Source organism: Homarus americanus, unplaced genomic scaffold (assembly GCF_018991925.1).
Source record: "Homarus americanus isolate GMGI-L3 unplaced genomic scaffold, GMGI_Hamer_2.0 scaffold23598, whole genome shotgun sequence".
Classification (NCBI taxonomy): Eukaryota; Metazoa; Arthropoda; class Malacostraca; order Decapoda; family Nephropidae; genus Homarus; species Homarus americanus.
The window spans coordinates 2,190,741-2,218,415 of NW_024731054.1; the positions used below are offsets into that span (position 1 = coordinate 2,190,741).

General features: G+C 36.4%; 3 protein-coding genes and 1 long non-coding RNA gene across 6 annotated transcripts in view; all 4 read left to right on the forward strand.

The window, feature by feature from the left end:
- The first annotated feature begins 1,162 nt into the window (after window positions 1-1,162).
- LOC121867423 lies at window positions 1,163-6,830 on the forward strand. Its single transcript, XM_042367334.1, has 6 exons — window positions 1,163-1,349; window positions 1,933-2,087; window positions 2,854-2,885; window positions 3,393-5,949; window positions 6,301-6,401; window positions 6,821-6,830. Exons 1-6 carry the CDS (start codon window positions 1,184-1,186, stop codon window positions 6,828-6,830), a joined length of 3,021 nt encoding a protein of 1,006 aa, XP_042223268.1. The 5' UTR covers window positions 1,163-1,183.
- Window positions 6,831-8,847: 2,017 nt separating this feature from the next.
- LOC121867496 (DNA polymerase nu-like) lies at window positions 8,848-19,457 on the forward strand. Of its 3 annotated transcripts, XM_042367455.1 has the most exons (11): window positions 8,848-8,948; window positions 9,539-9,654; window positions 10,005-10,152; window positions 11,755-11,928; window positions 12,940-13,070; window positions 14,084-14,181; window positions 15,045-15,228; window positions 16,551-16,705; window positions 17,369-17,539; window positions 17,954-18,100; window positions 18,555-19,457. In XM_042367455.1, the coding sequence occupies exons 5-11, from the start codon at window positions 13,033-13,035 to the stop codon at window positions 18,683-18,685; spliced, it is 924 nt and encodes a 307-aa protein (XP_042223389.1). In that variant the 5' UTR covers window positions 8,848-8,948; window positions 9,539-9,654; window positions 10,005-10,152; window positions 11,755-11,928; window positions 12,940-13,032; the 3' UTR covers window positions 18,686-19,457. The 3 variants fall into 3 exon arrangements, with proteins under 3 accessions (XP_042223389.1, XP_042223390.1, XP_042223391.1); XM_042367456.1 differs by lacking the exon at window positions 11,755-11,928; XM_042367457.1 differs by lacking the exons at window positions 8,848-8,948; window positions 9,539-9,654 and having other exon boundaries at window positions 9,763-10,152.
- A 2,726-nt stretch (window positions 19,458-22,183) lies between these two features.
- Window positions 22,184-26,141, forward strand: LOC121867446. The gene is made up of 3 exons (XR_006089155.1): window positions 22,184-22,340; window positions 23,252-23,373; window positions 25,988-26,141. It is a non-coding gene; the product is annotated as an uncharacterized LOC121867446 (long non-coding RNA).
- Window positions 26,142-27,617: 1,476 nt separating this feature from the next.
- Window positions 27,618-27,675, forward strand: part of LOC121867424 (DNA polymerase nu-like) — a 4,589-nt gene continuing 4,531 nt past the window's right edge. Inside the window, exon 1 of the mRNA XM_042367335.1 lies at window positions 27,618-27,633. Coding sequence (XP_042223269.1) covers window positions 27,618-27,633 — 16 coding nt within the window. The remainder of the gene's footprint in view (window positions 27,634-27,675) is intronic.

The following is a 27,675-nucleotide window of genomic DNA, read 5'->3' on the forward strand; positions in this document are numbered from 1 at the left end:
AGTCTGGTCTTGAAAGAACTCACACTCGGTGCCGTCACAACACTCTCTGGTAGATTGTTCCAAGAGTTTACAACTCTCACTCCGAAAAAGTTACCACCTCACAGTTTTCAGGACTTGCGGCTTCTTCAATCTTGAACTGCGACCCCTTGTGGGGCGAGCGTCCGCCAGCTTCAAGTAAGGACACTCAACTGAGTAGTGCCCCCTGAGATGCTTATACACCTCAACTAGGTCCCCCCTTGCCCGTCTGTAGTATAAGCTAGGCAAGTTCAGGCGTTCCAATCTCTCAGGGTAGCTGAGGTGCCGAAGTGCAGGCACCAGTCTGGTGGCCCTCCTTTGAACATTTTCAACCAACTGACAGTCCCTCGCATATCTCGGGAACCAGACAGGGTGACAGTACTCCAGATGGGGAAGCACTTCACTCCTGAAGATCGTTACGAGGGACGGACCATCTAGATATCTGAACGACCTTCTTATAAGACCTAATCATTTATTTGCCTGATTTACCTTCTTCTCGTAATGGCCCAAGAACTTCAGCTCATTGTCAACATACACACCTAGGTCCTTCTCACATTCTGTCTCAACTAGTGCAGTTTCTTCATCCCGTTGGGGCATATGATACGCCTCCTTACCGTTGGTACGCCCCAGGTGCATCCTCTTACACTTCGTGACATTGAATCTCAGCAGCAATTCCTTTGACCATTCCTGGAGCTCACAGAGGTCCTTCTGCAGTTCTTCATAGTCCGCTAAGTTCTTGATTTCCCAAAATAACTTGGCTTTCATGTACAAATCACATCATTTTGTGTCTAATGATGAAATTTTAACTGTGTTTTACCCCCCTATTTCCTTCATCCTTCATGCCCTATCCACTACAGGTGATTTATGATCGTAGATATGAGAAAAACTAAAAAAAGTAAAATATTTATAATTAAAATAAAAAGTTGTCACCTCTTTTAAAGTACTGTACTTACTACTACAATGATAAGAACATCTGTGGAAAAAGAAAATGAATAACTCCTTCTGGTAGTAGCACTGTTCTCATAAATTACTGAAGGTTTTAATGGTGTGTAGTCTCTTAGGTGACATTTATTTGTGTCTCACGTGTATGTGTGGACAGTACTGGTTACACATAAAGTTTACATTGTTTACTCTTTGTTGTGTTAACAGCAGGAGGAGGAGCAGCAGTATGAGGAAAACAGTGATGCTGACTCCAGTAAAACATCCCCCTGAGCCCAGCTGTGTGTCAGGGCTCAGCAGCTTGAGTCAGGTAATCTTGGAGACTCTGACAACCTCCTCCAGGTGTCCCAGACATGAGCGTCGTCAACAAACAATTCCTCAACGCAAAACAGTCGGTGTGTATTGATTGTTTTCTGTTATATCCACTCTGGGATTATGTTCTAATTTTTTTCATATACTAACTCAGTATTACAACCCAGAATAATAACAATTACCCGATACTTTTAGATTTTTTTATCAAAAGTAATACAGTTTTTATTTCATAATTTTCTATCATTAATACCCAGAGTTATGGCCTCTTGGACTTCACTGTGGTGTTGTGTGTTTGGGACTTTTTCCTCACCTTTAACTCTATTTGTTATCCCAAGAGAAGAACTACAACATTGCAAAATGGGATGTAAAACTGCCAGTTTTTAAAAGTTTAACTGTGTGAATACAATATCTCTAACAAACTTTACAGGGTGTACAGTATTGAATTTTAAACTTGTCATTTAAATATACCTGCACTGTACTCCATTACAAAATAATCTCATTTGTTGGATAATCTGTTCTTTAAATAATTTCTCATCATTATTACATAGAATTTAGGCCCATTTTATGTTATCCTCTTCACCAGTGATTGGCTCATTAGCCGCTTGGGCTTGTGTTATTTAGTTACCTTTGGGAGCAAACTCTTGTTTATCAGCTTTTATTCAGCAGATCCTAGTGGTTACTACAAAGAGGTATACTATCGACAGTTTCAAGCTGAGCCTGAAGCCCAACCAGGGTGCACCCAGCTAATGTACTCCCAGTTGATGAGTGATAAAGCAACACAAGTCAAGAGAAACACAATACAAGCACCTGCCTCAACCAAGGTATTTGTTCTTCAATTCTGTATCATTTGAAGCTAATGGTGCTTTCGTTAGCAAACAAATATGTACTATATTGTCTTTGATTATTTATAGAAATACAAAATTAAATTAAATTAACTTTTATCATTAGTATATACTGTTGGGACTCACCCAAGATTTCCTAAAACCACTGTACAGTTAATATAGGAAGTTTTTACTAGACACAAAATAGTCCAAGTAGCATAACACTTTTTAATGAAGTCCTTTAAGAGAGTTCTGTAAACAGTAGTCTGATTTAATGAAGGCAATCACTGAGTTTTGAAATAAAAAGTACTGCAGTATGAAAATATCTATGCCTTGTAGAGTACTGCACTATTCATGAATGATGGTCTATATATTTCTGATTATACCTGTACATGGCATTACACTTCTGAGCAACTCATGGTAGAGAAATATGTCAGGTTACTGGTTCTTAGAACAGTACAGTACAGGGTATATCTGAAATGTGGCATTGGACAGTGACTGTATTTAATGAGCCTTGGATTATTGGTAACGTCTGCACATATTTTAATCATGATCCTAACTTTTATTAACATGAACACTCGATCCAGGAGTTCTAATAATAAAAATAATAATATTAATTAATGGTTAACAAATAATTATTATAATGTGTATGATTAAACAGTTGGTCTTCATACCAGAAGTAAGGAACATGGTAACTGCTGAATCTGGCTTATCATATTCTGTACAGTACTATAGAATACATACACTTTTCTCTTACCCTCAACAGGCTGCTGAGAGGACTGAACCAGGGCGTGTTCAGTAAGTACTAGGGTGCTGCCTCTCTTAGATCATACTGAAATATGAAGAAATTATATGGTATCTTTTATTAATGTCAAGAATGTTTTGTATGTATGGTATGTCCAACAGTTTTACTTAATAAGATAATGAATGGTTATGTTCATGTTGATCTCCAGAAATTTTTTTTACTTTATTCACTGTTTACACCATATTTACAGATTCCATTTGTTTTTATGCTGTTTGTTTTACAGATGCAAAATTTAGCACACAATTTTACTTTTTTCTTTAACATTTCACATATATTTCACAGATACAGTTTATATGTGTCTGTCCTGTCTGTGTTAGAGGAAGCTAATCATGGGTGTATTGTGTTTATCATAGTGTTATATCAAAATTCACCCCCAAAACAATACAACCAATAAATAGCATTAAGAACTCCATGTATTTCATCATCAGGCAGGAAATGTGTCTCCTTGAAAGATTCCTGAGGTAGTGCCTAGTTTGTGAAGGCTTAGTAATACTTTTCAGGTGGCCTGTGTGTGGTGGTGGAGCGCAGGAGGCTGAATCAGAGCAAATTACACCGTGTGCCGATGATTCAGCAGCAGTAGAAGGCTGGCCATCACATTTAGATAATGTCAGTGACTTTGTTATTCAGCAGCAGGACATCAGGTATCTTGGTGATGAAAATCTTGAAGATTATAACTGGAGAAATTTTCATGGTAAAGAATCCAGTTCTTCCAAGAAATATTTTTCCAACAAGGATGATGTAGAAGTAGACCATACTGATGAGAGACAAGAAACTAGTGTAAGAAGTCCTGTTAGAATACTTGATCAAGAGGCTCATAATGAAACACAGTCCAAGTTTAGCTTTAAAAAAATAGCAACAAGAATAATTCATACAATTCCTCACATTGGAGAGAAAAACTCAAATGTTCATGATCTTGAGGCCACACCACAAGATGACTTAATGTTGGCACCACAGTGGCCCCAAAAGTGCCATGATCCTTGTGATGAAGTTAGTAATGATATGAATATGCATAACAGAAATTTAAATGAAACAGCATTTGGGGTTCTTTTGTTTGATCTGTCTCTCTCACCTATTTTAGGCTTAAGTCCAATACATAAAACTAGTATCTTAAGTCATCTTCAACCAGAAAGTCACGTGAACACAAATATGACCCTAGATGTTGTTACAACAGAAGACACCCTTGGAGATGGTATTGGAGGTTTTATAAATGATATTGGACTTAATTCAGATGTAACAATTGTTCATGATAATGGTGCCATTGAATTAGCTCCAGTAGCCCAAAAATCAGTTTTTCTCTGCCGTACTCCCCCAAGAGCTGAGATTACAGATGATACACAGGAAGAGACCAACTGTACAAAAGACTTACAAAACAATACAATTGAAAAATCAAACTTGAATTCAGAAGTAGTGCTAGACATTGGATGTGATGTTAGTCATTCAACAAATGAGCTTCAGCCTAAGGAATTGATAAGTGATGTGAGTGAGAAATGTAGTATACCTTCAGTGTTAGCCAGTGCAGGTAATAGAAATACTGCTGTTACTGGTTTTGAAGTAGATTTGGTTAAAGATCCAGACACAAGTGGCACCAACAAAAATGCCAGACCACAGCCCAAATTTGCCTCAAATACCAACTCTACAAATTGGCAAGTCAAGGAAAGAGAAACCCATGAGGAATTATTTGTTGTCAAGTTAGGAGCCACCAAAGTATCTGAACTAGAAACAAGTACCAGTAAACCAAGCCTTTTTGTGAAAGACAATAGCAAGCATAAACAGGAGAACATATTTCCTCTGCAGTCAAGAAAATCTACATTCAAAGTGCCTTTTAAAAGGGTCTCAGAATCTCCTATAGTTGGTTACCCAGTTAACAAAAAACACATTACTTCCACTCCAAAAGACATGTATCAGAGTAAACTTAAAGGTTTTGGCAAGTCTGGAGAGAGACACTCATCTAGTAGTAGTGCAGGAGCTTTTAATATCAAAGGAAAGGAGAAAGGTCTGCACACCCACCACCAGCCTTGTGCTGGACAAGAGACCCAACCTCTTTCAAAGCTGCAGCACCCATGGACAGAAGCACGAGATGCTGGATTTGATGAAGCTTCAGTATCAAAGAAACAATTTGCTTTAAAATCAAAGTTTTTAAAAAAATTGAAAGACTTTAAAATTCCTACCCGTAATCCACAATTTTCACAGAGTGTAAATTCTCATTGCTTACATAATAATAATAATAATGAGAAAATTCCCAATGAAAACAGAGAACAAACCCCTGTTAAATTTGATCCGATAGTGAAAACATCACAATTTCCCTCCCGAGCTTCCAAGATCAATTTTCTTAGAGAAAATCCAGTTGAAAGGGCTAATAATTCTTTTGAAGCTAAAACTTCTATTGACAATGTGCTTGGCAATAGGACTACAAACAAAGATAATATAAGTAATGTTGGCAAAAGCTTCAAGGAGAAATTGAGCAAGTTTGAACATTCACCAGAAATGACTAACATGGATGCAGAAGCTATAGTCAAAAGGAAAGCCATGTATGATAATTGTGTGAGTGAAGAAGTTGCTGAAAATGAAGGAAACCTAATAAGTTCACCAGGAAAAGACAACTTAGAAGGTCTGAAGGTGCCACAGGAGAACAGTGACCATAATGTTGATATGGTAGTAGATGAGATTCATAAGGGCTTAAAGAAGAAAGCTAATGTCCGGGTGTCATCAAACAAGTGCTGGGAGAAGAAAGCATCCAAGAGGAAGAAGGCGGTTGAGGATAAAGATAAAAAGGTAACCAAAAAAATGAGGAAGGATAATGGAGAAAAACTTTTATCCAGAGAGAATGAGGACAAGACAAAACAGGTAAATACTATGATCAAATTCAATCTAAAGGAAAAAAAGATAAAACAACCAAAAAAGGATAAAATGACAAGTAAGGCAACAAGCAAACCTACGGAAAAGTTTCAGAACAAAAACAAAATAGGAAACAAGGAAGAAAAGGCAACAAAATCAATAGAAAAGACCAAGATAGCTGTGAGTGCAGATAAGGTTCCTGTCTCACTACCTTTATCCCAGGTAGGAAGACAATGTGGTTGATATTAAAAGTTCATTATGTATATATATGAAGTTAATTGATATCATGTACCTGTACTGCAAAGTTTAATGAGTTGACGAGTGGCAAAGAGGATAGAGTAAAGTAAAAGTTTAATAATGTGGAGGCTTAGTACTGTTTGTATAATGTGTGTACAAATTAAGCTCATGAACTAGGATACGTGGCTGTACTAATGGTCATGAATAATATATTAATGGTAATTTATTAATGCATAGTACAGTAATGAATGTTGATTTGGAATTATAAGAACAAATCCTTTTATACTCTGTTTATTATAAGTAAACATTGTACTGTATTGGGTTATCTATTTACAGACAAGTGGTCCAGAACATGTACTAGGTCGTGACACAGAGTTGTTTGTGATACTGGATTTTATTGCTGCTGCCTCTGAGATCTGCTTCACCCTCCTTTACAGGCGAGTCATTTGGATAATTTTATTTTTAATATTAGACTTATTTATTAATATCAGTGATAATTAGATGTTTTCAGGACTCATTTAGTACATACAAGATACCATCATATTATCCATCATCTTTATTTGTTTGTTATGTGTGTAAAATATTGTGGTTTTCATGAGAGGGACTGGTAGATGCATTATAGGGAGAACCTGAAATTTTAATTGAGGGCCAGAGTGTTTACAAGGGGTTTACTCAGTATACTTGGTGAAGCATTGAGGGCTAGGCAGGTGACACAAGGAATTAAAGATACAGTGAGGGAATTTTGGAGAAAATGGCATCACACCAGATACAATACTGTACAGTATATACAGTATGTGCTTTTTGGTTTATGAATACTGACCAGTGGAGACACAATTTGTTCTTATTTGGAAAACAGAAACTATTGAAAGTGATACAGTATGTGACAGCTATCAAAACCAACAGAGACTGTTCTTCTCAACTGAGAGAGAGAGTGGTGGGCAATGGGAAACATCCAGGAAGTGGCCAAGTCAGTGGGTTTGCTCTCAGAGTTGCTTGGACGAGGGAGGCAGCACCACCGGCCCACCTCCTCCCACAGAAGAACCTTGATGTGATGACCGCCACCACTGGTCAACATACACACTGTATGTAATGTCCTTTCAACTTGTTTTTCCTCTTTATGAACTCTTGACACACAGTACAGTAAGTACAGTACTCATAAAGTATAAGAATGTGTCAATTTCTTACATCTATTGTATACAGTAGTAGAATGTTGTACTTTAACTTACTAACTAGATGCTTAATTTCCATTTATTAGATGTTAGTATCACCAGTAATTTCAACCAGAAAAGTTTTTACATCCACTCCTATGGTTATTTAAACATGTCAGTATTACTCTCTCATGTTTAAATGAACCCTGTAAGTGAGATGTAAACTGAAGTGCATAAACTGTCAGGATAGTAACATTAGTCCTCTGTCCTTGAAAACCAGCAGTCAATTTTGATGTGTTTGTTTGTTGTAAAAAAAAAAGGGGGGGGCAGGGAGGGAGGTAACAACTTAAAAATCTAGGAACTGGCTTAAACAATATTAACTTTTATATATTTTTGTGTTCCTTATTTTTTTTGCATCCCATATACCCCACATATTACTGTACTCTCAAGCTCATTATCTCCACCACTCCAAGTTGCTTACATCTCTTGCACACAGAGTCTCTGCTTAACACCCACACAGTATCATAGGCTCAACTATTCAACTGTACACCCCTTCGTCTCCTCATATCAGTTATCTCTCTTCATATATTTTTACTTCTTATCAGTTGAAATGGAAGAGTTTTATGTAAATTTGAGCAGACAGGTGTACAGCATTTGGCCAGAATAATCCTAAATATTTTAAGCACCACAAGTGTTGGTTGGGCACTGTTATATCAGCTGATAGATATACAAGAGTTGAGAAATTAATTATTGTATTTATCTCTGACAGCAATGCCATTACCAAGCAGCCAGTCACCATCTCTCTTGAATGACCAGAAGAAAAGTTCTAATCTACCTACGAGTCTTGTTGATCGTGAAGAAGAAAGTGATAAAAAAGTCATTGCGGTTTACAAACTTTCTGTTGGTCTCAATATTAACAAAAATAAACTAAGGCAAGTTATTGTTTCTGCAATAGTGTGCTCCAAGGCTTGTGTTAGTGTGCTCTTTTTATGTATATTTCAATAGACTAATATCTGACACACTAATTGGAAGTTACAGGTGGAAGCTTCTCCCAAAATACTCCCTTTGAAGAATGTTTAATTCTTCATAAACCATACTTGACCAAATTAGAGATGCACTAGAGTTCCTGTTTTGTGTTCACTCAAAAATATAACCCTCAGAGTGGGAGAGACAAGTCATCAGGAAACTTCATATTTTACACCATCATGAAAGGGTTAAACTATTGTCTTCAAAGGGTTAAAACATCATCCTCAAAGGGTTAAACCAACATCCTCAAAGAATTAAAGGACAATTAGTCATCACAGTTGCATTTTAAAAGCCATTACTGAATGCTAATGTGTAGGAGGTAATTGTTGTTGTCATGGATAAGGCTCGGAGAAGAAGAAAACAAGCAAATGCATTGTGGCAGCCCGTAGGAAATTTATGGTCTTGGGGAGAGTGTGAGAAATGAACTGTACTTGTCATAGCTTTTAAATCTACTGTATTTGCCCTTAACACTTCTTACTGCCCATCCACCTCACACACGGTGCATCCTTCACTCCATCCCTCCATTTCCTTAAGGTCTTCTCCTCCTCCCACGATCAACCTCTGAAATTTTACTCTTTATATAATTCATATACTAAATAAAGTTCTGATATATGAAATGAGTAATAAAAAAATGAGTTAATACATTTATGTAATGGTTTTCATTTTTCGAATATTACATATATAATTTGAGTTTATTTTTCAGGTCAGCATTGTGTAGCATCATGGCCAGTCAAGTCCGTAAGGTCAACTTTGATGCTCAGGAATCCATCACTTACTTGGTGGAGAAGTTTGACATAGACCAGAACGAGGGTAAGTGGATGACTACGGTTTCACTACCGTATGGATAAAGCTTAGCTGCATGATTAGTATCCTATATAGCTTAGTTGTGGTCAGAACTAACTGCTATGGAATAAGAATTGTCCAGGCTAGATCAACATTGGTACATGATCAAGTGCATTCAGAAGCATCTACAGTCACTCCAAGGGGTCTGATGAATTTCAAAATGAACACTGCAGCTCCTGTTGTCTCGGTAGGGTTGTCAAAATCCTTTGTCGGTTGTGTCATATTGTCTCGTACAAAATTGTAAAGATACCTTTTGGAGTGACTGTACATGGCCAGTACCTGCTATTGGTGAGACTCTTAAGATGTGACCAATGAACAGAATGTGTAGAAAACTGGCAAATGATGATGATGATGATGAAAGAAAAAGGTGTACAGGAAACAGTGTTCATAATATTGATTTAAAAGTAATGTCTGTGTGGAGTCTTGAGAATTTATTATGCTGACACTGCAGAACACAATCATATTGGATTATCCATTTGTCTGTTCTAATGAACCCACTGTTACAAAAAGCAGTGTGTGCTGAAGGTGTGGATGATTTAGATGTGTTTTATTTGCAGTTGTTGGTTCCTGGGTGTTACTGGACCCAAAGGTTGGAGGGTGGCTGCTCAACCCTGATCATCCACCCGTCACCTTCATGCAGACAACATTTAACTTGAAAACTTCTTTACCTAAAGTAACCTCACTAAGACATATTTATTTAATTATTTTTGTATATTATTTATTGTTACCTGTATATGTCTTGTTCAAACTAAGATGTTCATAAAATTAAATTACATAGAATTTATGATAGATTTAATTGATGAATGTTGAACATTATTTTTTAGATTGAGGATTGGAATATGTCATACAAAGTCTTAATACTAAGACAGTTGTTTCCTTATCTGAATTACAAATTAGACCTAATTTATGTGTATGAATATCTTTACTGTTGAAATAGAAGCAAACACTCATACACATACTTATACACACTACACAGATTTCTTGGGTGTCACCATTTGATTTTTTGGGATGGAAATGTTTCAGGCGAGTGTTGGCCACCAGGATGACATGCTGTACAGTGACCTGGAAGCCCTGAGTAACACCATGCAGGTCTTGTATAGTCAACTCTGCCAGACTCGCCTGTGGACAATATTCTATCACTTGGAAATGAGGATTATGCCAATACTTGCTGGTGAGAAGAGCTTTATATTAATGTTGCTGTTACTTGTGCAGATGCCTTAGTGTACTGTAAATGCTTGCTTCCTGCCCTCCTTCACTGTGGTGTGAAAGTGCTCAGAAGAATATGATGCAAGGGAAAAATTTCATAGAGGGTTAACTGTTACTTTCATCCTGACACACCTCCAGGGTTGCTATTCTTCTCATCCAGTGACTTTATTTCTTGTGTCTCTTTTTGGGGACACCTTTAGCAACCATTACATACATCTGTGGATCCTTGGAATAACCTTATATCTAGTTTTATGAATACATGACTGTATCTGTAGAAAGGTGTAATGCAGGTAGATGTGTTTTATAATGGTGCTCCCCCTTCTAAGATGAGACCCAGAATCTTTACAGTATTTGGTTTATGCCTCTTGCTTCTCACATCCCAGCATCACCCATACCTGTGCATCAGGAGAGTATGTATCAACATTACAAATATAATAATTAGGGTATTTCACCTGAGAGCTCAACTAATGGGGGGAGGCACGCATGTGTGTGTCTGTGAATGCAGTAACTTAAATAAATTGCCTAAACTTAGCCAGATTTGTCATTTAGAAATACAGTAATATAAAAAGATCTCGGGTGAGTTTAGTAATCAGTATTTCTTATGTACTATTGTTATTATTCAGAATTGTTGTCCCGCAAACTAGCCACATTAACTTGCAAACACTTGTATTTTAGGGAATTTGAGTTACCCTGATTATAGCCTCCTGAATGATAGGATCCACTCTTCAGAATGTAACTACTGTATTTGGTGCTGTGGTTTCCAATTTCCTCCTTTTTATGGGATATCTTGTGTATCATGGTGTAACTCCTTGATGGGTAACTCTTAACAGCTTGCATCATGGTGGGTACTTTTGACTGTTGCTTTTTGCATGGCTCTACTGACCATATGTATACTTTCTCTCTGTATTCCTTCCTGAATAAGTAATGGAACTTCGAGGCATCAAAGTGGACAGAGAAGTATTGAAACAGACAGGGCATATGCTCAAGGTAGGTAAATTTATTTCATATCTTCAAATATTAATGGACCTGTAAAGATTTTAGTTGCAGTTTATCTCAAGATATTTGTACATTGTGGATATTTAAGGTTTATATGGATTATTAGAGTTGCAAAGAATAAAGAAGATAAGATGAGATTTCTTGATATTTATCTATAGTTTGTGATATGAGGCATTATGTGTGTGGAGTGCTTCAACCCTTACTTGTAAACTTTCTACACTCTTGTAGCATTCTCCACTACCAAATACAGTCACAGAAAAAATCCTGTCATTGCTCCATCCCATCCATAATCCCTGACACTCATGAACACGTGAATCCGATACATAACACAGTGCACCAGCTATGGGTCCAACAATGTGTGATGTCTCGGATTCATAGGCTCATGGATGGGATGGTCGGATGGATGACTGACAAGAGTTTTTTCATGACTCAACAATACTCCCTTCCTTCAGGTATTTGTTTCCCTTTAATCCTCCCCACACAAGGAAATGATACTATTTTACACAATGAAGTTATATACCGTATATTACCAAGCACTGTTGTAGTTATAAAAAGTTATTACCTTGAACAGCTAAAAATCCAGGAGGTTGAAAAACGATGCCACCAAGTTTCTGGGTCGATCTTTAATGTGAACTCCCATGCCCAGCTACGGACTGTTCTGTTCCAAGATTTGAAACTGGATGTCAGAAGTCATGTTACTGTCCCTCGTACCGCTGGGGGACAAAAGAGCACTTGTGAAACTGCTGTAAGTTGGCATAGATTAATTACTTCAGGTGGTAAAGAGCTGACATACCGTAACAGTTCACTTAGTTGATAATGAAGTATTTTACAATGGTGGGTGGTACATATGTGATGGTGATACAAACAATAAGTGCTATAATAAAGGATTAAAATAACAAGTTCATGTAATGGTATCTGTTAACATAAGACAACAGTGGCAGTACCATAGTAATAAGCTATTTCCTTGTCATTATCTTAGCCAGGGTATATGAGGTGTCTTGTTAGTATATTTTTTCTTACCAGCCATGATCATAAGGTTACGCAAGATAACTGTCATGTTAACCTTGCCTAACCTACTTAATTTACCTGTCAGCTGCCACATATAGTAGCAGCTTAACCATGGCACAGAATCCCATGGCTTGGTTTGGTTTACTGTACTTCATTGTTTCTGATGACATTATCTGGCTTATTTTAGAAGTTAACACTGTTTTTGTTTCCACAGCTTCAGTTGAAATATTTTATAGGATTTTATTCACAGGGAAGTAGTGGTCTATACCTTTTATTGTGTCTCTTTTTTTTATGACATGTGGTAAGGTTGAAGTTTAGGCCTTTTATGTTCAAGAGTTGCAGGATTTCATCTTGTTTAAAATTTTAGACCACTCCGAGATCTGTTCAGCTGTGCTGTTTTAAAAAAAGTTTCATATCAGGTTATTCAAATTGTCATATTATTAGAATAATTTTAGCCAACCAACAATTGAACATTTTCTGGCAGTGTAATGCTTTTGTTTAGATGTAAAACTGAGTAAGCATTTTCTTGTATTCAAAGATATGTGTGATGATTGTTTGATTATCGTGTCACCCACTTGGGCGGTCGGTCACATGTCTGTTGTGCATTATTAGCAAGTATTTCCTCTGGTCTGTGTGTTATGAATTTATCTCTGTTTAACTTCTTTAATGGGGTGATTTGCTTTTATGATGTACGTATAACCAAAAGGCGTTCATATTCTGACAATATTCTCTTTTTTCCTGACCATAGTTAAGACGTATAGTAGACTGCCACCCCTTGCCAGGTCTTGTGTTGCACCATCGTCTTCTCAACAAACTTAAAACAACATACGTCGATGGCATCATGACTTGCTTGAAGGGATCATACATTAAAGCTGCTTGGTAAGAAGTTTATTTTTTTGTGTGTTGTATATTCCTTAAAAATGATAACTAATATCTAAAAAATTATTGTACAGGCAGTCCCCAAGTTGTGAGCAGGTTATATTCTTGGACCCTGTTCGTAATTCAGAACAGTGCTAATTCTATAGTTTAGGTTAGGTTAAAGCACAACCCCACCCATACAAAACAACAATACTATCCTGTACATAACAAATAATGTAAATACTGTGATATTAAACAATATAGAATGATGAAAGTAATGTAAAACACTGGAGTTTTAGTTACATATTAATCAGATAGTTGGTGCAGGTGTCTGTTAAAAGGAGTTTCTTGTAGAGTAGAAAGTATGAACAGTGCATTATGAAGTATTCCTTGTTTCATGATAATTTTTATCCCTCAGTATCAATTATTAATATTGAGTAATAGCAAATCATTCGTACTGTGATAGCATATAGTATTGGGTATACACTGTGCTGTATTATATTGTGTATGTTTCACCACACATTTCTGTATCACTACAATACTTAGATATACTGTACCCAGTCATCACATCATCATACCTTTACAGTTTTAGTGTGCACAGGTATAATTTATCAGGAAGAATCCACAAAAAAGTGACACCCATATCACAACAATGTTTGGAAGATTATATTAATAAAGGAGCTAAGCCTCATAAAATGTCTCGCTTCCCCCACTTTTTGCATTTTTAGGAGCTGTATGACCCATCCAAACCACACATGACATTGTTTCAGATAGCTCAATGTAACAGTTAACAAGTAGAGGTGCTAAGGCATATTATAGTTTAAATTTTCGCTGATATTTTTTATCCTTTGACATACTGAGACAGTGTGTTACCTCTTACCATTGAATTACACTTTTCTAAGCATTCAAACCACTACCATCTTAAGACAAACATGAAATAGCTGCTAGTAAGTATAGTACACAGCATAAATTTTAAGTTAAGATAAAAATTTAATTTGCCTTTTATAAAAGAGGAATCTGTTTGCTTAAATCAGGGAACAGACTTCAGCCTCAACTGGTCGAATTCAGTGCCGCAACCCTAACCTCCAGTCCATCCCCAAACATCCAGTCATAGTTACGGTGGATGACACGGGTAAGACTGTTACATGTTTTGTTCTTTATCTCATATTTCAGTAAATGCTCAGGTGGTATGGAAAACTGTTAGGAATATTTGTATATGGCATTGCATACCGAGCCATGTATATACCGTACCTGTTGTTACGTCACATCTTTAAATTCTTTCTGTTCATGTACTGGGTATTTTAACATCTTGCTATCTTCTCTCATGAGTTTTTCTCACATCTTCATACCTTGTACTCCATTCACAAGCTTCTTTTGTCTTTCTCCATTACTCACTATTCACTTGTACCCCACAATACATTTTAATAAATTTTTGCCATCCTCTTTTTCCACATTGATTTTTTCCTTACACGTTTGACCAGGGGCGAGATGCAAGGACAAAATGTTGTGGAGTATATGAGAGGTATTTTGGTGTGGCTTAAGGCTTGAGAAATATACAGGATATTGTTATACTGTACTGTACTGTATTGGGTAGTAGGTTTTGCATAATGGCAGTCACCCCACCACCGAACTTAATTAGTGATGTACCAATTGTGTGCTATGGCCCTGTGTTGTCTGACATGCCATAGCTGAGAAAATATCCTGTGTTAAGTTTCATATGACTTATTTTGATTTTTATATACTGTATCAATAACTTATAAAGCCATGGGAGAAAGAGCGGTGAATCAACCAAAATCATGTTTCAAAATGTGACTGGTTTTCTTTGGCGTACATTAAATTGTGACCCACGACAGGAAATTAAAGAAACCAGTCTCAAATAATAGGAAATTTAGTGTAATTTCAGACTGTGTTAAATTTTTTGACATGAGTTAGGTCTAAATCTAGATTTGGTTGATTTGCCCCTCTTACCCCGAGTGCCTCATATCTGACACACAGAAACAGTTGTACTGGCCCGAGAGTGCTTCTGCAGCAGAGATGGATATATCCTCTTGGCTGCAGACTTTCAACAAACAGAGTTACGAATGTTAGCTCACATGTCCCAGGATTCTGTCTTACAAGCTGGATTTAAACAGTCAAAAAAATGTACTGTAGACATATTTAAACAACTATCTGCTATGTGGTGAGTTATTTCAGAAGTAAAACAAACTTTGATGTCTTCCTATGTCTGTGATGGCTTTCCAACTCAGCTTGAAGGATGGTCAAATAAATATAGATAAATATAGAGTAATAATATTTTGGCTTTCATACTAGGAGAGATTTGACAACTTATTTTTGCATAAAGTTTGTTTTTAGTTATTTGTACACTGGGCCAGAAGTTTATATAACTTTCATTGGCATACTTTACTGGATTTGATTATTATACTACCAGCTCCGGCCATTCCAAGCGGTTGGATATAAATGTACCGGGTATGTATTTATCTGTTTAATCATACATTTGTAGAATCACTTATCCATCAGTTTTTAAATTAACAAATAGTACAAAGTCACTGATGAAGTTGATCTTTCTTCTGTGGTAAACTTTTTATGTTTTAATTCAGTTTTAATTTATCTGTACCCCAGCTAGGTACCATTAATAAACTTTCTAGTATTCAGAAACTTGTGATTGCGGCTGTGCTGGATTCTCAAACAGTCCCGGTTTGTGGAGACTGTTATTTAAGTGACCAATTTTGAAACTCTGTTGATGTCATAAAGTCTTTCTTTTATAAAATTACCAATAACACGAATTTAATTGGTTCTAGAACCTCATTCGTTATAGGGGTAATCCGTTCTGGGCCCCCAAATACAACCACTTAACAATGAAAAATACAATATAAAATTGTAAAAATTGTAAAAAAGTGCATAAATGTGCATTTAAACTCCTAAAATAAAGAATATCATTAATACTTGTAATAAAAAATAATAAATTAGTACAAAAAATGATAAAAAATACTGTTCGTTGTAGGAGTTTCGTTCGTTATAGCATTCTCAATTTTATAGGTAAAACCGTTCGTTATAGGAATATTCGTAGTAGAATCCGTTCGTTATAGGAATATTCGTAGTAGAATCCGTTCGTTATAGCATGCCCCACTAAATGAAGATTATGCTGGAGATAGACTGTGGATCCATTACCACCAGTAAACACTGAAACACAACAGGCTGGATGCAGTCAATTTTCATTACTGGTTCTTAAAAAGGAATATGTACTGCAGGTCCTTGAAAATTTTGTTTTCTTAAAATTCCAATTTGTTAAGGTTAACTGTACAGGTGTTTATAAATTCTATGAAAAATGGTGATTCTTCCTTTATTAAATGTTGGTAATTGTTGTTAGTTCATGTTTTTGTTTGAAATTATAACAGCCAAATCTCTCTTATTTAATCAATAATGAGATACTATTGGATAATATATGTATCACTGCTGTCATCAGATTGGTTTATAATGATTTAAATATATCACAATGTCTAGGCTGGACAAAGATGTGAGCGAGGTAACTACAAGTGAGCGTGAACGAACAAAACGTGTTGTGTATTCTGTGGTTTATGGAGCCGGCCGAGAAAAGTTAGGAGAGGTGCTCGACATAAGTCCCCTGGACGCTAAAGATATAATAACATCCTTCATGAGTAAGTAGAGTAAAGCAGTTTGAGCTTGTATGTAAATATTGTATTTGTGTATTAACAATTACAGTATCAACATCATTATGCATGGCTTTTTGTATTTAGAGAATTTCAAGTAGGCACAATTTTGCTGAGAACTGTACAGAACATGGTGGTTTTGTTATCCCTCAAGCTCAGCAATCATCACTTGCTTGTCTGAAAGATAAGAGTATTTGTAAAGAGTTATATGGTAGCTGTCTTAGTGAGTGTGCACAAGCAAACCCATAGACAAAAGGGAGCAGGAAAAGACAAAAAGGTAGATACTATACTGTACTGTTATATAGTATGGAGTACTGTACTAAAATATAAAACTAAAAAGCAGTAATTATTGCAATGGTAGAGTATTGTACTTTGCAATTTAAGAAAATATGTGTGACCACCAGATGTTGCTGAGTAGTCATCTATAAGCAACTAAGGTTCACCACTCCACTACCTTAGCTTGTATACTTAGTAGTAAAATATTGTGTCTGCATCTGTGTTGAGAAGAAATATAAGTTGAAGATGTTATTGGTAAATAATCTGTTTTATGGGGATTCTTAGAAGTTTCTGATATTTTTGGGAGGAGACATAATGAGATTGATAGGTTATAGGTTAAATGAAATGACATTTAACAAACTGTATGATTTTCAGAACGGTTTCCTGGTATCCCTGCCTACATGAGGTCTGTAGTTAATCTTTGTAAGTCCCAAGGTTTTCTGACGACAATATTCAACCGTCGACGTTTCTTTCCTGGCATTAAGTCGCAAGACTCAGTCATTCAGGCTCAGGCGGAGAGACAAGCTATCAACTTTGTTATTCAAGGTTTGTCAGTAACAGTATGTCTCATGAGAAGTTTTGTGTTTAAAAGTGAATGACAGCATGTGAAGGGAGTTATTATATACAGTATAGAATATGGCTTTAATACCAGTGTGCTACAGTGAAAAAAATATCCAACTACATTATTGGCAAGATTCATTTGTTATATGATTACACATCCTAACTTTTACAAGCAAAATCTTAGATGTGTCGCTGTTTAAATTTTGCTGGGATTTGTGTTATATTTCCTATCTGTAATTATGACCAAATACAGCCTCTTTCATGTTTAACTGTAAAATCTAAGGCATCCTTTCTCATGACCATATTTGAAGCTGATCAAGACCATTCGGTAAATCTTGACAATCAGTTAGATTTATAAGTTCTCATTAATAAACTTTGCATCATTTTCTGGGTGACCAGGTTCAGCGGCAGACATCAGTAAAGCAGCCATGGTACAGACAGAAGTTGCTCTTGCCTCTCGCCCTGACCTTGATGCCAAGCTGCTGATACACATACATGATGAGATGGTGTGGGAAGTGTGTAGCAAAGACCTTGACACTGTTATTGGTAAGATGATACAGAACCTTACATTACTATATTTATTTTATTGTGTAAACTTTCATTTCTCTTTTTTTAAGCAACACACTCACCTGCCTTTTAATTGCATTTACATTAGATTTTCTTTTCTTTGGCATATATTTTCATAACTGTTGATTTTCTTTTCTTTATAAAATTTCTTAACTTTTCACGTCCTGTATACTATACTGTACTCCATAAAGTAAAGTATATTGCTCTCAAAAATATTATCTTATACCTTTAATGAAATCCTTTTTTTTTCTCTCTCTCTCTTTTCAAAGCATTTCTTCTTTTCATTACAGTACATAAAAGTTGGTTATTGTATCTAAACATTTTCACTGTGTGGACCATACAGAGAAGTTTTTGTACTGCAAAATGTCATAAGATTATAATAAAACTTTGTAGCTATTTACTATACTGTATGCTGTTGATTTTAACATTTCAGACATAGTTGAGCCTATAATGGAAAACACTCAGCAGCTGTGTGGGCCATTCGTTCACCTGACTGTTCCACTGCCTGTTGCTATATGCACTGGAACTAACTGGGCACACATGCATCCCTGGACAAAGGAATAAGCCATTTCTTATTTTGAATGTGTTTAGTTAATTCTTGTGATTAGAATCAATGATTTTTGTAAGGATTTATTTGCGGAGTTTTTTTAATATTGTCAATGAGAATTATTCCCCTTAAAATTTTTACATAGTGTTGTAAGGGCGTGTGTTTTCCAACACCTACACCACCCTTATCTAACTTACTTCTCTTGTTCATAGTTCTTACTCTGTTCTGTCACATATTCTTTTGGTAGCATGGACAGTGTGGTAGTGTATGTGTCGTAAATTGTAAACTTGACATCATCTCCCCTTCCTCGCCCCTTATAATACAGTATTGAGAAGTGAATGAACGTCTCCTGTTGTATTGATCTGGGTATAGTCTGTGAGTATTGAACACTGTGGATCATGAAAATTTAACCAGGTACTTTACTGTATTGACTTAATAAAAAAATTTCAAAGTAACTGATGGGAGAACTTATGGGAAAATTGTGACTTTAGTGTTGTCGTTTCATTACATTCTCAGACTACAGTATCTCCTATTAATCCCTCGTATATTGTATCACCTCTGAGCTGAATAAAATCATCTGGCATTGGCAACTAAAATATTATGGCATCTCTGTAGTGAAGGGGTTAAAAAACAGTAATGAAGCAGTTATGTTTGAAAAAGGAGATGAATCAACTCATTTTTATATTGTAAATTGTTCCCTTCCCTTTCACTCATTCCTCTATAAGCATCTATTACTGTATACTGTCATTGTATGAAATAACTTAGAAAAGACACAAACTGCTGAACTTATATGTAGAGTTTTAATTGTTTCCATAATATTATGACCTACAAGGATGGACAAATGTAATGAGATCACTTGGTTGGAAGACTGGCAAATTAAAAGAAAATTGAAGGCTTCAGGGGGAGAGTAGGGAAGTTGGAAAGTGGATATCAGGAGGAGGAGTGAGTGGATATCAAGAGGAGGAGTGAGTGGATATCAGGAGGAGTGAGTGGATATCAGGAAGGGAGAGTGGATATCAGGAGGAGGAAAGGGTGGATAGCAGGAGGAGGAAAGGGTGGATAGCAGGAGGAGAGAGTGGATATCAGGAGGAGGAAAGGGTGGATAGCAGGAGGAGAGAGTGGATAGCAGGAGGAGGAAAGGGTGGATAGCAGGAGGACAGAATGATTACATCAGGAGTTTACCGGAGTAAAGTTTAATTTGAATTCACTGCTTGAAGGGGAAAGAAGCCAGTAGCCACTTTTAATCCCCCCCTATTGTCCTCCGTTGTCCAGCGTTAGTACAGGAGAACTTGTTAGTACCACGAGAAAACCTGCAATGTTTGGGAGTCACACTGGATAACACCCTTCTCTCATCCTACCTCAGACACAATGGTCAGAGGCAGGGAGGGAGAGTAAGTGAACATTGGTGAGGGAGAGTAGGAGGTTAGGGGAGGATGGATGATGCTATAGGTTAAATAAACTGGGGTGTCTGATCTTCTGAGGACAGCTGTTGTTGTCAGATCCATTCAGCTGCGTAATGAACTGTTGTTTAGTCTTGCTCACTGGCGAGAGGCTGGTTGCTTAATTGTACAGTACAGTATAAGCAACTGCTGTTTGTCATCTCACTGGGAAGAGGCTGGTTGGTCTGTTGTTTGAATGTTGCAGTGATCAGTGAGTGAACCTAGTTTTTGTTGTTGTGGATAAAGGTTTAAATTGTTGCACTACTCACATCTGATTTTAATAGATATTGATTTTGTAGACTGAGTATTGTAGTGGCTTACTTTCACTACAACCTCTCCGCCGTCCTCACTGATTGGCCACCTGCCGTCCTCGCCCAGCCAATCAGCGGCGCCTTTCATTTCACACCTCGATTCCTGAGTAGCGAGGATTGTATCAATACCTCCTTGCCTCACCGACTACACCAAGCTCTCAAGCTGACAAGAACCTCCTCTCAAGAAGCTCCTCCACAATACAGCAACTCCCAGCATCCTACTGCATTGAACATACAATATACTTGGAGTTAACTCTATACTGAATTTCCTTCCTCATCTCCATCCTGAGTGTGAGATCTCCTTTTTGTATGTGTGTATGTGGTCCTAGAGAAAGTTGACTACCTGCACCACATATACACACTACAGTATCATCACTCCTTTCCTTCTAACAATTGCTTCTCTTAAAATAAACACTGTAACTCACATACCTAAGCTCGTCCACCACGCTACCTAACACTTAGCCCAAGCAGCTAACGAGCGGATCAGTGGTGAAGAGGATAAAAGTAAAAAAGATACCAGTTTTTCTAATAAAAGCCTGGGTGGTGGCAGCCTACCGTGTAAGTACAGCAATTATACTAAGAGATGATGTTAAAGAATGGTACGGTTTTCCCAGGTTAATCCATTGAACAGAATATTACTGACTACAGCTGAGAATAGAAGTGTAGGGGTATCGAGATATTAATGTTGTCTAGCACTCAGGATGGAAGGAAACTCTAATGTGGTTTTCTTGTATAATATAAGTTATATGATAGACAGTCTGGTGCTGGAGGTGTTGCTTGTTCAGGAAGATGGGCAGAATGAGAGTTGGTTGGTGAGGAAGCTCAGAGAAGGACAGCTGGTGGGTCGCCATGCTCGCTGGCGGGAGCGAGGGCCGCCAGGCAGGCGAGGAGAAGCGAAGGCAGCCAGGCGGAGGAGGAGGTGTTGCTTGTTCAAGAAGAATGGTCAGAATGAATCTCAATGGAGAGACAGAGCTTATATACCCAGCAGCCGCTATGAGTCATGTTGGGAAAACCCGAGAAGTCGCTGGTTCCCAGTTTCGTTGCTAGGATACGGCGGCGCATCTGGTGGGTTGCTAGGGAAGGCGGTAACAGGTGGTGGCTGTGGCTACGCAGTTGTAGGGGAGACGTCCACTACAGAAGTAAGAGGAAATGCACAAACAATAAGTACTGATAAATATTGAAATAATTAAGAGGAAAATATAATAAACAAATAATGACATTGAAAGAAATAAACTAAGTAAGAAAAGTAAAATATGGAAAATAAAGTAATAAACATACTGAAATAAAGACCAAAAATATAGGAAAAACATAATATAACTAAGAAAATTTAAGATTATATTAAAAAAAATAACTTGGACAACATAACCAAGGAAATTAAAGAAAATTACATGAGTTATAAAACAAAAGGAAAATAGGAACAATAAATATATAACAGAAAAAATTCACATACATTAATCAGTAGTGGAATATAAAATTATATATATATATATATATATATATATAATATATATATATATATACAGTATTTTTATTTATTTTTTTTTACGAAATTTGCTCATTTGCCCAAAAATGAAGGTTAGATTTCAGTAAAATACGTCTGAATACACCAAGGAAAAATTTTATGGTTACATAAATATGGGTAATATCATTATCCTCAAGAATCGGCGAGAAAATATTTTTATTAGTTTTCTCGGTTGATTTAGTGAAGTGGAAACATCTTGCTGAGGGAGGCCCTATATAAGGTTATTAAGGCATTATTGGCAAACAACACACACTGACAAAATTTACACAATTAATAATATTTTGGAGTAATTTTATAATTTTAATGGCGTTTATAAAATAAATTTAATGCCAAAACTATTACCTGACAGGGAGCGTGGCTGGTGCTCTCCCGTGTAAACACAGCAGCCATGTGTTGTGAGGTATGTATAGCTTTAATATTGTGTTGTTAGTATTAATATGGAGATGTGTGCAGGGATTATGGTGTTGTAAGAGAGGTAGAGCTTTATAATTCTTGTGAGAACATTTTGGACAAGGTAAGAGAACTGCTCTCAGGACATAACATGTAGGCAGGGATTATATGACTATTTTACCGTCAATTATTCATAATATTAAGGTAAAATTGCAGATTACAGCAACCAAAGTTCAATTTATAGACTTACACAGATCATTCTTGCTGTTTTTAATATGTATTTTGTAATGTTTAGACAATTCTAAGACATTTTTCGTCTATGAGTATTACGGCACATCAGCACTCACACTGATTGGCCAAATATTATAAAATAAAATTTAAAATAACTCAAAACTATAAATTTCGTACGGAAACGTTATAGCTAAATTATTTTTATTTACTTTTTCTCTCCCCATAATTATATGACTCAATATTAAGTTAGGTGTTGGCAACTTCGTGTTAAGTGAGTTTGAAGATAATGTAAATTAACAGTTTCAGCCACAACTACTGTTCTACCATAAAGTTTTGTTTATTCTATGGTATTTGGTGTGATTCATTCAAATTTGACCTTCATATCAGTGGGAAATGAGTAGTTTTGAAGCACCCCCCTCCTCTCCCCATAGAACCTGACATAACTATCCAAAGAATCCTAATCATAACCTTACCTAACTTCCTAGCCGTCCCATATTAAACAGAAAGTACTTAAGGTGGGGGTATTTTGATATCTGGTACCAATGAAAGCACAAAATTGCTCTGAGTTGTGGCTGAAACTGTAATAATACCTAAGATATTGATAATGGATGGTACATCAGCTGTCTGGGTCTAACCTAGCCTAACCTCCCCTAGGTCTTCATAGTAAATATAATATTTTGTTTGTTACAGGAGATGTTACAACAAAATGTTCGGAAATTGAACTGCTCCATAACAGCTGAAAATGATAACTGGAGCATGGAACAAAAGCTCCCACCAGCACTATCACCACTGCCACCACCACCTATGGCAAGGTAAACTAAAGGAACAGCTCTCATAGCCTATACAGGAAATCTTTGTGCCCGTCAAACTCTTAAGACAAGTTGTTGTAACTGTGCTGCTGTTAGTCATTTGTCTGTCTGTCTTCCTCTTTATATCTTTCTATCTATTTAACAGTCAGTGGTTCCCAGCCTGTTGACCATAGGGGTAATTTAAACCATGCTAGTTCATAATAAAAGTAAACAAGGCTTGACCTAACTAGCAGAGTGCCAGGGGTCTGCAACCCTCATATTTGCGGCCGGCATTATAGCATGTGATGAGCGGCCGGCCAAGTTGATAAGGTAAGATAAGAATGTTGGAACACTTGATGCAGGAAACACCTAACCTGATATTCTTTATTAAACTGGTAAATTATACCTGACAATGCTAGTACATAAATTACTTATAACAATTACTGTTGAAAATCTGCTTCAAATCCTTTTCTTATTTAGCAGACAAGGGCAGCCATTGTCAGCCATATATTGATGAGGTTAAAGATAATATTCAGACAATTTGATCAAGGACAGCTGACAAAGACATGAGATACTTATTTCCAGTAGAGTCTTTATGCCAGCAGCATGTGGTGTTCTTAGGGCCAGGCAGTCACCCATCTAGGTACTAACGTTGCTTAACTTGGCTATTCGAACAAGTAGCAGTGTTTTCAGTGTGGTAGTACTGTATTGTGCTCTTGGTGATGTACAGCTGCAGGGGCAGATCCAGGGGGGTCCTGGGGGTTCTGGACCCCCATTTCACTAGAAAATTCCAGTACTTTTTCTTTAATCCAGTGTTGTACTCGGGCATTTTGTATAGCAAAAATTATTTACTGTTGACTTCAGAATATCCCCTAATATCAAGTGCACATGGCTTCAAAATGCTCATGATATTGGGGGCTACTCTGTGTGATGGCTGATTTCTTGTTTACAAAGTGGCTGATTAGTGTATAAAGGTTGCACCCTGGTTTAAACCATCTGAGCTAATGATGCTTGACAGAGTTTTGGGTGGCAATGGGCCGTTACCTTATTATCAGCAAACTGGTTATCGTGGTGCTTCTGCCATTCTCGTCTACCTTTCTCTGTGAAGCGGGTATTTTCTTGCTGTTGAGCATCAAATAGAAACAGCGCTATCAATTCCACTGGAAGATGGCCTCCACTGTGCCCTGACTGTGACTAAACCACTGATGCCACAATTGATGACAAAAAGCAATGTCATCCAACCCACTGAGTTTTAATTAACTTTTTTAATATTCTTTTTGCATGCGTGTAAATTATACACACAGGCACAGTGTCCATAGTTTTGATTGCCCAAGTTGTTTTGGAGTTGATTTTATTTATGTGTGATTATAATACACAGCATTTACTGGAGACACAACAGAGGTTTAAATTGTTCAGAAACACTATCCATGACTTGGAATCTTTTATTGTGTGGCAGTTTTATTTTATATAGCTACTGGTACTGTATGTACAACTAATAATATTAAAGTATCATTTCCAACTGCTCTTTCCAGTGACATTTAGTTTGTTTCATCGAAGAAAGATTTAGACTGGGGCAACAGAAGTTATCATGTTTTGTCTGGGGGTCACAGAACGGAAGAGGTTGGGAACCACTGATCTAACTGCTTATTTATGTTTGTGTGTCTGCCTTTCTGTGCCTTTCAGTATACCTATCTATCAATTTATCTACCCATTATCCACCAATATCTATCTATCAATACCTATCTCTCAGTTTTATATATATATATATATATATATATATATATATATATATATATATATATATATATATATATATATATATATATATATATATATATATATATATATATATATATATATATATATATATATATATATATATATATATATATATGTGTGTGTATGTGTCACTCTATTTATCAATATAAGTATTTGCCAGTCTGTCAATGTATATACTAAATGTCTTACCAATATCTGTCAGTATCTATTTATTAAAAAAAAATGTATATCAAGGTGATTAAAAACTTATGGGCACAGTGTAACTGACTTTCTAAATGTTCTGAATATCTAATTATTACAAATTTCATTAATTAAAACTACTGTAATTACTTGAATTTTTAAACTGTGAACCCAGATCCTTAATCAGAATTTAAAGTTGTACCGTTGTGCAGTTTTATACTATTATATTTTCTTTATTTATAAGCCTTATCATATATATAGAGTTTAATAAGAGTTAAAGAATTTCAAAATTCCAAGACACAAATTTGTGAGGTCAGCCTGTAGCACTGTGTATTGAAGGATTTATTGGGGATCCTGAGAGCGAGTTTGAACTCACGGGAAAACCTGTTAATCTCGCACCTCTCAATCCCCGTAGATGCCGGATAATTGGGATTCTGTCTGTCTGTCTGTCTGTCTGTCTAAAGTACTGTTCTGTCTATACTACTGTATTAATGTACCACTAAGTTAGCTGGGAATATTAAGGCAAAAATGACAAGCATGCAAGGTTTACGGTCCCAAGAAAATTGACATAAATCAAACTTGCATAAAACAAACAAATTCTGTACTGAATGACTATTAATTTATGGACATATATTTATCATAAACTGTTGTGTATATTAATTGTTTTTGTTTGTTACAGATGAGTTAACGACCTTTGGGAAATTGAACAGCACCATCACAACTGAAAATGATCACTGCAGGCTGAGACAAAAAGCTGCCATTGTAGAACTTATTTCCAATGAACACTATAACACCACCACCACTACCACAGCACCACCACCACATATGGCAAGGTAAACTACAGGAGTCATTTGTCTGTCTGTCTGTCTGTCTGTCTTTATGTGCCTTTCAGTATATCTATCAATACCTATCTCAGTCTGTTTTATTTATTGTATCTATTTATCAATACAAGTATTGGTAAATTTACATTTTCAACCAATATGGCTCTTGAATTGAGCAATGTGTTTTTCTGATGTTTTAGACCAGGCATGGGCAACCTGTCCTCAGTCATGGGCAACCTGTCCTCAGTCATGGGCAATCTTTCCTCAGTCATGGGCTGCATTATGATTTAGGTAATTTTCTGCGGGCCAACCCACCAAAATTTAAATCCTACCTAACCCAAAAGTAATGTTAATATTGTATTAGTACGGACAGTGAAGCGGTTTATCGTCACTTCCACCTTACGATATTTTCAGTTTACAATAACAATCTTTCCCATTTATGAAACAATCCACCATAATAATTTTTAAAGTAATATCTTAATGTTTCTTGGCTTTTAACACAAGATGAGTGAAGCAGTCTGTGGATACATTGGTTTTTCCTACAGTTACAGCATTTGTCTTACTTATGAGACACACCCACCAGAATAATGACAATGTTAATCTTGGTATATGAGGAACTACATTGAAACAACCTATAGACACATGTATTTATTTTACAATGCCAAGAAACATTATCATGTATCCTTGATAATCACTGGGGTTAGGTTCCAGAAAACTACCGTGATAAACAAAACGGTACATATTGAAACAAATAACTTAGGGGAAAAATTAGTTTCATCCCACGACCCCAAGATGCATCACCTAACTGACCAAAATATACCCCTAATAATGTGTAGGTACAGTAGAAGATATAATACTAGTAACATATCTTTACTACCTTATTTTACAGCATATAAAATGCACTTTTATGTCTGAAAAATGGCAAAAAAAATCAGCCCGTGTCCTATATGTGAAGTTGTGGTTTCCCGTAAGCTAATGAATCACCCAGTTGCTGTCTCCAGTAGGATAAATTCTACCTAACCCAACTCCAGAATAATAAATAATAAATGGTCGCAGGTTTGCCACGCCTGGTTTAGACAATTTTAAGACACTTTTCTTCTTTGACGTTTCCCTCACAAAGGGCTTAAATATACCAGGGGATTCAGGGGGGCGGACCTCCCAGTTAGGGGGTTAGGATAAGTAATTTTAGGTCATTTGCGAGGGAAATGTCATAGAAGATAAGTGTCTTAAAATTGTCTAAACCATCGGAAATACACATTGCTCAACTCGTGAGCCATATTGGTTGAAAATGTAAATTTACCAAAGTATTTGTCAGTCTATCAATCTATATACAGTACAGTACATTTATCTATATCTATCAGTATCTCTTTCATATTTTCATCTCTATGTCTGTCTATCACCAAATCTGTCTATGTCTACCTGTCTGTCTGTCTGTCTAAACTACTGTATTAATGTACCTCTAATTTAGCTGGGAATATTAAGGCAAAAATGACAAGCATGCAAGGTTTTCAGTCCCAAGAAAGTTCACATAAACCAAACTTGCATA